Source organism: Grus americana, chromosome 21 (genome assembly GCF_028858705.1).
Source record: "Grus americana isolate bGruAme1 chromosome 21, bGruAme1.mat, whole genome shotgun sequence".
In the NCBI taxonomy this organism is placed as follows: domain Eukaryota; kingdom Metazoa; phylum Chordata; class Aves; order Gruiformes; family Gruidae; genus Grus; species Grus americana.
Window position 1 is genome coordinate 2,029,993 of NC_072872.1, and position 12,473 is coordinate 2,042,465.

General features: G+C 44.5%; 1 protein-coding gene across 4 annotated transcripts in view; it reads left to right on the forward strand.

Annotated features, from left to right (window-relative positions):
- PAX7 (paired box 7) overlaps positions 1-12,473 on the forward strand; it is a 100,511-nt gene that overhangs the window by 55,642 nt on the left and 32,396 nt on the right. For all 4 annotated transcript variants that reach the window (XM_054849704.1, XM_054849703.1, XM_054849705.1 and 1 more), the window contains exons 6-7: positions 7,238-7,403; positions 8,004-8,203. In XM_054849704.1, the coding sequence (XP_054705679.1) occupies positions 7,238-7,403; positions 8,004-8,203 (366 nt within the window). The remainder of the gene's footprint in view (positions 1-7,237; positions 7,404-8,003; positions 8,204-12,473) is intronic.

The window sequence follows — 12,473 nt, forward strand, 5'->3', positions numbered from 1 at the left end:
TTCGTTAAGTATATTATACTTTACTGAAGATGAAAATGATAAGCCTAATCCTGTAGTCCTTCTGGCAAAGCATTGGTTGAAATCAACTGGAATGAATATAAACTTCAGGACTTGCAGCATAATTTGACAAGACCAGCTTGTTTTGTATGTGTGGGGCAGGGAATCTGTATGAAACAAATGGACAAATCTATGACAGAAAGTGCTCCTTTGAACTTGCTGGCTTCTGCAAATGGAGAAATCCATTCAGTTCAGTAAAACATGATTTTTAGATAAAATTGTGGATTTTTGTGTTGAGATGCAAAACCTAGAACTGACGGTTTTGATTGTTTGTCCTATTCTGCTTTTCTTGGCCTGCTTTGGACCAAGGAGCAGAACTGCCAGCCTCGTGGTTGCAAGCTGCAGAAAGGATCCCCTAAACAATGTGGTAATGATTTGATTTTCTTACAAAGGAAAGAGGGCCCAGAGGCCAAAGCAATGAACGAGATCCCAGTTCCTTGGGTGAAGCGGTTGTGTATAACACTGCGCACTCAGCTGGTCTAAATGGAAGTCAGTGAAGTTGCACTGATTTATAGCAGCAGAGTGTCTGTCCCATTGTATTAAAAACAAATAGGGCCTCCCAGAGGTTTTATGAGAAGAACCTTTATCACAAAATTTCCAGTCCAACGAGGGTGTGGACCAAAATGTTTCTCATACGCTTTGCTCGTATGCTCTATGCTGAATCTCTCATTCTAGCAGAGACATCACCCAGTGTGTGCTGGTGAGGAAGCGTGCCATTGCTTCCAGCAGCCAGCATGTGTGGCTCTCATCTGTTCTCAATCTCCCCAGCTAAGGAGGCTTTCTGTTTACTGGGACACCAATTAAATAGTTTCTGTTTGGTCAACAATGGAAAATGTTTCTAATAATTGGGAGAAGGGTTTGCCAGGGTATTTTAATCTTTGAGCTGCTTCGCATCGTGTTTAAGCTATTTTTAAAAGCTCATAGCTTTTTCTTTTCCAAAGAAAATCCTGATAGCGGCAATCGATGTGCTGCTGGTTTCCTCTTAAAGTCCAGCCTATCTCTAGCCAAACAATAGCAGCAGGAAATCAACTCCCCAACATCTCATTCACCTCCATGAGGTGTGAACATCAAAGCCTGTTCCAAAATGTTTAAATGCAACTCTAACACCATTAAGACTTGGCCGTCTAAGAAGCAAGTGTTCAAGTAGGGAGAAAGCACTTCATAAACCACTCTACCTTGCAGCTGCTTTCTGACAGCAGTGAACTCATCCTAATGTCTTTCAGCTTCTACAAGTCCCATTCATCCTTGGACACAGGGTTTATAAAGAGATAAACAGATAAGTAAACCAGAGGTTTTATTTTAAATTTTATTTTAACAGAATTTTCTCTGACAACTGAAATAATCACTGAGGAGCTTAGTTTGTAAAATATAGAGCTGGAAAACACAACGTTTGCAAACAATCATTCTGTATCCAATAGCTATTTCATTCAATGATAATAATATAAATAATTAAAAAATATTAACATCTATTACAGTAAGTGGTAAAGCTGCATCACTGGGCGGGGCAGGGCTGGGCTTGGAGCTGTGAAGCCATAAGTTTAAACCTGGGCTTAGGATGTCTCAGTGTGAAAGTGGACAGATCTATCCCATTTCTCTTGCCTCCTGTTTCCCTGTCTGGAGTATAAAATCCATTAGCAGTTATGAAGTGTTCATCCTGTGATGATCATTTAAAGGTAGAGATGGCCTTTTGGTTGCGGAAGTGTTTGTGACATGATTAATTCTTAGACAGCCACTCAAAGATGAGAAAGTATATTGCAAGAGTAAAGTGATCAATGTCACAATCAAATATTTCACTTCTAACAGTGGTTGGTTTAAAAAAAAAAAGAAAAAGTGGTTTGCAAAAAAATCCACATACCACAAACTGTTAAAATTCTTCAGTAGATTGTTATAAATAGCTAACACCTTCAGGAACTGGGATGTGCCAGGAGAAATATAGGCTAAATTCATTGGATAATCTCATTTGTGAAGAGACATTTGTTCTGCTCCACTAACCTTGTTTAATATTTATCTTAACCATATCATCCACAAGTGGCAGAGGCTCAGCGTTTTAGGCACTGAACCAAAGTGTCACTATATACAGCCGTATCGCTACGTGCGCAGATAAAAATCTACGTGCTTAAAATCTGTGCGCTCTCATGAGATTTTTTTTTTCCTCTTGTTCTTTACAGAACTACCTCAATAGCCTCAATGATGCTTGTACGTCTCTGATGTCTGTTTTTTGCACTCCTCAGCACCTGGCAGAGGAAGCGTAATCATCACTAAATTGTTGTAGGGACTTACAGGATCCCAACTCACTGTAACGTCTCGGCCCTTTCCAGTCTGGGAGGGCCGACTCTCAGCACCACCTGAAATAAGGTGTTGGGATGGAGCAATAACTACCTCAGTCTCTCATCATTGTTGCTGCTAGAGTTCCTGTCTAAAAGCCTTCTGCATTAGAAGAATCCTGGGAAGCCCAGGATTTGCAGCATTTATGACTAGTGTGGACAAGGCACTGCAGGGATTTGCCCTGGTTGAAAGGAGAACCTGATCTGGCAGAGTTGCCTCGATGTAACCTGGGGAGGGACCACATCTGACTTTGGTGGAACTTTTTTGGTGTGCTTGGGCCATAAATGTCCATATGATTCTATTCCACCTGGTTTCTGCAACGTCTTGGGCCTGCGAAAGCGAACACATGTTGCATCTCTTCTATTCCACTGGAGAGCAAAGGTACAACTTGGCTTTTCCATCCCTGTTTCCATTTATGAGCTCATTTATCCCATCTATCTTTCTCCAACATCAAGTCCTGATTAGGCTGAGCAGGAACACAACAGGCTTTCTTTCCCACAGGAGACTCTTTTTGACCTTCCTTTCCTCTCCTTGTCTGACAAATTGTGGGAGCTGACCCATATCTCAGCGGCTGCGGGGATAATTCAGTCCAGCCCCATCCTGGCAGGCAGCTGTCTCTGCAGCCCTTCTCTGCTGGTTGAGAACAAGTGGCTGGGACATCTCGGGGCAGCCGTTGGCAGGGTTGGGTGCAGGCGTTCAGGTTAAATAAGAACCAGTGCTAACCTTTGCCCCAAACCCAATCTGGCTGGGAGGATGGGCTCTTCTGAAATCAGCTGGTTCTGTGAGGCAGACAGTGATGAATTGGAGAGGTTTCTTAGTCTCGCTGTGCCTCCCTCTCCCATCTGTGAAGGGAATGGTGAAGATAACAGATTGAGTGATATCCTGTGATGAACATCTAGTGTTCAGTATCCATGTAGCAGCATACTTGCTTACTGAGCAAAGTGCATGTGGCACAGTGAGAGACTTATCTGGACCCCGGGCATGACTAGAACATGAAGAACCTACTTGGATATCTTCTTTCAAGTTATTTTCCATGAGGGCATTCCTGTAGCTATCTGCTTCCCCTCAGCAGAGCTGAGCAGTTTCTGTAGCACATCTCCTGTCTACTTAATACATTCTTTGGAGACAATTCACAGGGACAAAAGCCCCAAATGTCTTTAGTAGGTACAAACTGTTGTCTTCAGTGACCTGTTTTATACTTCCATACCCTTGGAAAGCAGCACATTTACACAGCACAGGATCTCTTTGCTGTGCACAGACAAATGATCACAAAGAACTTGTCTTTTTAAGAAAAAAACAGGTTTCTGACATGCTGTGGTTTTTTAGCTGTTGGGTTCTTCACATAGCCTTTTTCCCCAAGTGCTGGCTACGTTTGTCCCAGCGTAAAACTCTAGTCGTGCGATCCAGTCCCAGCAGCCTCTAGAACGTCTCCGTAGGCAGACCAGCAACTTCAAAACTTCCTCCTCTTCCTCATCGTCTTCCCACCAGTCTGGTTTTAGCAGCCATAGCCTTCACCTCAGGCTTAACATGGTGTAACAGGATCCTCTGGCAGGGGGAATCTTTAGTGGCTGATAAAACCTTAACTGTTGTGAAATGAAAGCAGGTCTCCTTTGAAGTGCGCCTCGCATTACAGTTAGATTCTCTAGCCTCTATATTTCAACTACCAATAAAATGATTTATAAGCATAAAGGCCTGAGCCACCTTTAAGGCGGGGGAAGGGAAAGAATTGCTAACGTCATTAGCTGGAATGTATCTTCTCTTTTTCTGTGGGTTATAAATAAGGGGCAGAATCAACCTGTTTGGGCCATGAAATGTCCGTTCCTCTGCACGGGAAGATAAATCCTATCAATTTCTTTGTGGAAGGTTTCAGTGTATTTGTGGCTGGTTTCTCCAGCCAGGCTCTGTTAGGAAGCACTATGTTTAAGCATGTAGTTGTGAATCTCATTTGGTGCATGTGTGTTTACTATTATTATCATTTATTATTTGTTTTGCTATGATGCTCCAGCCAAGACAGAGATCTTGCTGTGCTGGGTATGGCAGTCAAAGAGAGCCTCTATCTCAGATGGCTGATTGTTGAAATAAACTAAAATGGAAGAAAATGTGGGGTTTATCCTCATTTTAGAGGTGGTGATCTGATGCATGGGTTATATGAGGACCAAAATTTGTTGAATGCAGCAATGTTTCCACTGACTTCAAGTCAGAAAAGCAATAGTTTTCACAAAGTCGCAGAAGGAGCCCATCGCATAATTAAGAACTGACTTTCTTTCTCTGGTGATAGCTCACTGTCATGAAAATTAGCTTTCCTTTCTTCCCAAGCTCGTGCGCATTGTAGACCCAAGTGTGCAAGACACCTTGAAACGGCCCCTGCAGAGGCCTTTTTGGTCAACTCTTCCAGAGTATCCTTTTATCTCCCTTAAAAAATAAAGGAATACACACCCCTAACTGGATGTGAAGCAGCAAGACGGGAGGAGTCGTACACACATGTGTGAATTTTAATTCTGAATAGTGAGTGCAAATATGTGTGTTTGTGCACGGACGACAATAACCTCACGTGGTGTGACAACGCAGATTTCTTCAAAGTTGTGGTTTGATCATATGTTAGCAAAGCCAACTGACAAACCACCACAGGGGAGCTGAGTACTTGTGGGGATATTGCTGGAGAAATGTGTCCTGTACTAGAGCATCTCACTCCGCATGTTTCTTCTGAACTTCTAATCCTGAGTGGATTTGCCAGCATCTGGCTCTTGGTTATAAAAAAGGAACTTTCCCACCCTTTGCGATGTAGGGAAAGTGTCAGAAATCAGTGGAGTGGCTTTTACTTTCTTGGAGTTTAATTTCTCTTCCCCCCTTGATTCCTGCATTCATAGCTGCTTGGTTGTGTCTTCCTTTCAGGTATTTGAATTTTATATGTTATTCTCAGCACTGAGATCTTTTTTCTTTTTTTTTTTTTTTTTTTTGAGTGGAAGCTCTTCCAGCCTGGGAGTAGGCCTTTTTCTCTGAAGAGAGAAGGTTTATTTATCTCCTTATGTTCAGCTAACAGAAATATTTGGACAGTTTTTGTGTCCTTAACTGTGAAAGTGGAAGCAAATTTATTCTATTCTAAATGATATGAGAGGAAGAGCAAAGTTCCGTATCCCTAATGAGCATGAATCACGCATACATCCGCACATGAGAAAAAGATGGGACCATCCTCTTTGCATGACCAGGGCAAACAGAAGGTTATTTATTCATTTGTGATGCTCACTGCTCCTAGAAACTCTGCCATGGATTGAACTGTATAAAAGAGTTGTAAAGTGCTACAGCCCATAATGTTCATTCATTTCTCTCTCCTTAACTCTGTCCTAGATTTTGCTAGCGACTTTTGGTGCCAAAAATGGACACAGCGATTCTGACCTGCATGGACTTTGTTGATCAATGCAGATCGGATGTAAGCTGACCTATTTCTGTCACGCTTTTGGAAGGTGCTAAGAGGTTATGCTGCTTCAGCCAGTAGTGCAGTAAGAACAGGTCTGTAAAAAGACGCCGTTAGTGCCAAGGGCCTGACATCAGCACTGTATACATTTCAGGGGGTTTAATTTAGACCAGCTCTTCCAAAGAAAATAAGGCTTTTCTTGTTTTCACTGTACATGGATGTAAATAACAGCGTGAAGTGAAGGACTGCCCAGGACTAGGTCCTTCCTAGCCATTATCAGCTAAGGTTCTGCTGTATTTGGCGCAGAGAGTTTTGTTTTGGTTCACAAGATGTGGGAACAGTTTGAACTGCAGTGCCTCAAACCCTTGTAACCCCAGCTTCTGATCTGATGGTTGAGCAGCTTGGAAGCCTGATGGAGGGGTTTTTTTCCCCCGGAATGCTTTACACTCTTGATTTTTGCTCCATTTTTTCTTGTTGCTGTGAAATTTAATCGTGTTTTCTAGCCCTTTAGGCCTCACAAAGTCCAGCAGCTGCATTCTCATCTGGCTTGAAAGCTTATCCGCATACTTCTGAACCCCAAACAGGGATCGGGCCTGAGAGCCTCTCTGATTAAATGAAGTAAACCAAGCCCAAGAGACTGCTTGAGAAGCCCTTTCCACTATGCAGAAGGGAGATTGCCCATGATAAAACACATCAGGGCAGACAAATGCATTTAGAAAAATCTCCCCTTGAGTCTTGCAGGTAAACTAGCACTGTAGGAAACACAAGCCCAGCTTTGCACGTGCATTAATACTGGGTTTATTTTAATGCACAGAGATTTAAATTGGCTGCAGTACAATTCTAGTGCACGCTGCAGTGCCTCTTGCAAGGAGAGCATGTCTTAGCATACAGACAACAGTGATTTGCTGCAGTACAGAGAAGCTAAGAAACCCCTGTATTCCCTCCGGTCTGGTTCTATCTATTTAGCTTGTCTAACATAGAAACCATGATGCTAATCTGTCTATTTATCCCTCCTAACAGTGCAGCCGTGTTGCTATTATGGTACTTAATCCTTCAGCATAATTCACATAGTTGTCAGATAACAAGGCAGAATGGCCAGGTGGTAGCAATGCATCTATTTGGTATGGACTCTCTTGGAATACACAAGCTAAATTATTCCTCTTCATGTCGCCCTGCTGCTGATAGCACCCTCCCACGCTCTTAGTAGTATCCTTATCAATTTTAAATGCATGTATCTTCACCCAGGAGGCAGGGCAGTAGTAGTATTGTCATTTGGGAGAAAGGAAACTGAGGAACAGACACGAATACTCACAAAGGCTGTGTCAGGCAGCGACCTGAACCTATTTTTGGGCAGTGCTGTAATTCAGGATAAGTTTCCATCAGCGACCCAGGTGAGACAGCAGCTCCGTGTGAGTCACACATAGTCTCTCCTCTCCCCATCAGGTGTGGTTCAGCAACCGAAGAGCGAGATGGCGCAAACAAGCGGGAGCGAACCAACTTGCGGCTTTCAATCACCTGCTGCCAGGGGGCTTCCCGCCGACAGGAATGCCGACTCTCCCCCCGTACCAGCTGCCGGACTCCACCTACCCAACGACCACCATTTCCCAAGGTGACCACCCCTTTGCCTGCACCGCTCTTCTCTTGCCCTACATCATCCCATTATCCCTTCCCTTTCTGATTCATGACATCCCTCTTAGGGTCTTGTAATAAGTAGGTGGTTTTCCTTTAGTTGGGGAGGCCAGGTTTTTCCTCAAGTCAATGGAAACTCCACAGTTTTCTCCTCTGTCTCATGGTCCTTTCTGCTGTGTCAGTGTGTCTCATGAATGTAGTTCTGCTGAGCTTTGAAATGGAGAGAACATCAGTCCCAAGTGAGCATCATATAGGCGATCCCTTGTTCTAGATAAAACTCTGTACTGGACTACAGTGGATGCAGTATTGCTAATTCCAGTTGGCTTTGGCCTTGGCCTTTACAAAGGAATTACAGCTTTGATCTGGGGGAAAGTTAAGAGACAATTCAAGTAATTCATCCCAGGTTTGCATATTTTGTACTGTGCGTAAACTGTCGCATGATATGCTTGTGTTCAGATGGAGCACAGAGATGGTGGGACAGAGAAGCTGAGATCAGGACAGCCAAACCATCGATCCATGCTTTGCACAGTCCCATTTGTAACACCCCACGACTGTTTGCCTCCAAATGCTCTCTCTGCAGATGGGGGAAGCACTGTACACAGACCCCAGCCCCTGCCGCCATCCACTATGCACCAGGGAGGGCTCGCTGCAGCCGCCGCTGCTGACACCGGCTCTGCCTACGGGGCCCGACACAGCTTCTCCAGCTACTCGGACAGCTTCATGAATGCTGCTGCTCCTGCCAACCACATGAATCCTGTTAGCAATGGCCTCTCTCCACAGGTATGTGACCTGCTTCCATTCTCTTGCTTTGGATGACAGTATTTGGCTGGTCCAGATCCTCTGAGAGCAGGGCAAGCTTCAGGCTATCACAGTGTATTATGGTTAACAAGGGAGTTATTGTTATTGTCACGAATTCTTGGAGGCAGCCTAGTTAAAGCAATTAGTTAATTTGTTTATCGGCAGTATCTCTATCCTGAGCTCAGCACTGTACTGCCAGAGTATTTGTATCCTCTTAGTTCCCGTATTCAGGTTAGCACACTATAATCGCAAACACCAGGACCTAGAGCATTGGTGTTCATCATCTCAGCCCTCCAAAAAGATTCCAGTGCAGGTGTGGGCCCTTTGATTGTGGATTTTAGCCTAATGACAGCATGTTTGACTTTTCTAGTTACTTTTTGTAGGCTCTCTTTAGAAGTAGTCCATGATTTGTGGGCGACTGATCTAGCGATTAGCTGAAGCCAGCTTGTCCAAGTCTGGATGGAACGTGGGAAGCCCTTGCTTATGAAAGTGCCATGAATCTGAGCTTCCTCAAAACCCAGGGATGTGCATCTGGGATTTAGTTTTGAGAAACTAATTGTCATGTTAACAATTCTGCTAATACTTTCCCCAAGGTCAGAGTAAGAGGTGTAGGTAAGCTTTAAAGAAGGAAAGATACATTTCACACATATCTGTTTGTGTAAAAGAATGGAGCATGTGTATTTGAAGTTTACCAGGTAATAGCCATGGCCTCCCCATGTAATACACCCTTGATTTTAAAATCCCTGCCTGAGCTCAGGATAGAATGCCCATGACCTGACTCTGGGATCTGTGCTCCAAGCCTCAGCCCAGCTGCCTTCCAACAGGCCCCATCCCAGGTTTGATCAGATTGCTGCCAGTTGTGTGCATGGCTTTTCAGTGCTGGGTGTGACAGAGGAGCAAGTAGCAGCAGTGCAGAGAGGTTAAAGCCTCCATCATCAGTGGGCCTAGAGAGAGCAGAGCTTGTGCTATGTGCGTGTTATGGGAGCAGACTTATGTTCTCAGCTGGTGAGCTCCACTGAAGTCGGTGGAGATGCCACCTGAGAATGCAGCCCACTCTCTCTGTCACTGTCCTGGGATGAGAATTCTAATTTTCTGTCACTTCATTAGATAAAGCCTTTAGCCTCCTCTTGATTTACTTGATGTAATCTGTTTTCCAAATGCACATTTGCTTTTAAGTGGAAAAAGGCACATGTTGTACGCTGAAAATTAACAGTAAGGACTTGTATTCGTGTAGTGCCTGCCATCCTGGAGGGGTAGCAAATATGTTTTACTTTTGCTCTCAGTCACTTGTGAAATATGGAGGCACAGAAAGTGCACTATAGCAGTTGTTTCAGAGTGGCCAGTAACACTATTTAAGACAGGAAGTGCAAAATAATTTGAAACTGTGGGGAGAAATTGGGTAGGCATCTGAAATGAAAAGGCTACAACTGTTTAGAGCGGAGTTCAGTAAACAGGGACATCAGAGAGGTATATAGATTTTAGGGTCCAATAGCTTGTGATCTCTCGAGTGTGAAAACAAACATTGAGTGTCAATGGAAAGAGGGAAATTTTGCAGCTTCTCTGAAATGGTATAAAAATCTCACTTCTAGCTTTGAATGGTGATAAGATAGAAAATGTAAAAGTGTGACTGGCATGAGGCTGAATATTGCCTCAAACAGTGTAATTTGTGGGGGAAATAGGGAGACATCTTTCTGACAAGGCATTGCTAATAGCACTGGGCTTGGGAGACCAGCATGTGGTATGGAATTCAAAGGCAGACTGCAGGTTAGATGTTCCAGGGCACGTGATTAATTCAGATTATCACAAGTGCAATTTAGCACCATAGAATAAGTTAAGGATGAGATCCATGTGATAAGCTGCACAAGCACTAGACAAGTCCATCATGCAATTTCCATTTCTGTAGCTTCATCATCTACTTACTAGTCCCGCTTACTAAATCAGAAGCTCATTGAAATGACCAGACCAATGCTTTTTCTATGCTTATCCCTATCCCAAATTACCCTGCCCCCAGGCTCAGGCTAGGGGAAGATAGAGTCCTGAGCCAATAAGCCCTTTGTATGGGAAAGAGAGGATACGTTATCTGGCAGTCCTGAAGAAAAGAGAGCTTTGCACCCCCAAGAAGGGGAGATTCCCATTTTCCTAATGCTTTTAATCATGTGAGGGCCAAGCTATCAGCATATAATTTCTTCTATTTCTTTTGTGCATAGAAAAGCTAACCCAGGTTATTTTATGACTGCTTTATATTTACTTATCTTGCTACCTTCCTGCCTTTCTAAGCCCTCTGCTGTTCCTAGTGGAAGCATGCAAAAAATACTCCTTACAGCATGAACGAGCACTCGTAGAGGTGTCCTATTTTATGTAGCAGGGTGGGTGAAAGTTTTGTGAGGTCTCAATATGGGATGTTCTGCATAACTTATTTGTGCGTAATTCAGCTGTTCCATGGCATTACAGGTAAAACCCATTGCACCTCAACTCTCATCCTCCTGTCCAGCTATCTGTGGTATCTGGTTGCTCTCTGCAGGGGTAAATATCAACTATAGGGAAGGAGGGAGTTCAGGAGATAGAAAAAAAAAATAAAAATTGGGAACTTAAAATGATGGCAATTTGTCTGAGCTGCAAACAGACAGTTCTCTGGTTTCATCCCTTAGCAGCAGCAGGAGGGAGATTTCTTTGCAGTTTAGACAAGGAGGTGGGGGCCAGCCGGGCCGAGAGCTCCGAGCATTTGCTGCCACTCGGCATGCTATCCAGTTACCCCGGGATTGGGTGTCCCGGCCAGAATCCACCAGACGGGCTCGGTGCTGGCAGCTGAAATTCTAGAGGAGAAGCATGGCATTTCCATTCTCACAACAGAGAAAAGGGGATTACGTTTGGCCCCTGCGGGCTCTGTCCCCCCACGCACACACGCACTTTAGTCCTCCCCCTCCTGACAGAAGCAGCAGACGCTGCTGAAAGTTACCCAGACTTCACGTGGGAAATGGCCACATTTCTTCCTTGTTTTCCAGCCCGTAGCACACAAAGCCTTGTGCCTGTCCAGCTCTGCTGCTGGATCCCCAAGGCATTTCCCAGGCAGTTTCCCTGGTTCAGAAGCTGTTCCAGACCTGAGACTGCTGAGGAGTGAGAGGTCAACTGGGAAATTTTGTCTTCAGCTACTTCATCCCATGATGATGTTTTTTGTGACACTTCATACAAGAACACCAGCTTGGTTGTGCGAAGGATAGTCCCATGTGATTAAACCACTACCTAGCATGATCTCTCATGTCATACTGTTTCCCAGACCTTAGGGAGATACCTCAGGGTAACCTGAGCAGTCATTTGTGATGGTTTCGTGCTGGGACAGCCTTTGTAGGAGAGAGGTCTCGCTCTGAGTGTTGCCCGTTTGAGAAAGCAAACTTCACCGGCTGGCCAGCTGCAGCCAGATGAGTCACCTTGCATCTGTCAGGATGCTCGCAGTGGCTGCAGCGGTCACGGATTATCAGAAAGCAGCTCAGTTCTGGGGAGCAAGACCACGCAGCAGCGAGGTCCCCGTCGCTCCCCAAAGGTTGCGTGGGTTAGCAGCAGCTGTCACAGATTCAGCTGGGCTGACTCAGTGGCCCGTAACTGTCTCCAAGCTGGCATTAATGCCTGTGCCAAAACTTAGCAAAGATATAGAGACTTGAAACAAAGTTAAATATGAAGAGTGAGTAACCAGTTAGCAGTCATACAGAGTGTGATTTCTGGCCCTGGAGCTTCTGTCTCATCATTTCTCACAAGAGTGGGTTGTAAACAAAGTGTGTGCGTGGGTGGGTGAGATTTCATAAATACATTGTAAGTATTTCCAACTCATTTTTCATCCCACAGAAGAATCATTTCCCATTTATTTGAGACTACCTATCAACCTCAACTAGAACAAGGCCAGGCACCAAGACAACCTCAGTCAGGTCATGCTTCACACTGGCAGCGAGAACAAACTTTACATCCGTCTGTTTTGAAGCTCAGACCTGTGCCAGCTGAGTATTGCCCCTGCCTGTGGCTGGGGTAAGGCTTGTGACAAATAGCCCAATACAATGGTAAACTCAGTATTAAGTCCAGTTACGTCCTGATCAGCATCTGGCAGCCCTTCAAGAAACGTGTATGCTGCAGTGCCGGCTGAGGTGGGAGGGAATTAAGTGAATTAAGCAGTACATTACAAGTCAGCGTAAAGAGAAAAGTGAGACACACATTTGACTGCACCTCTGCTATTTGCAACGATGGGAAATTCCCTGGGTGCTTTTCA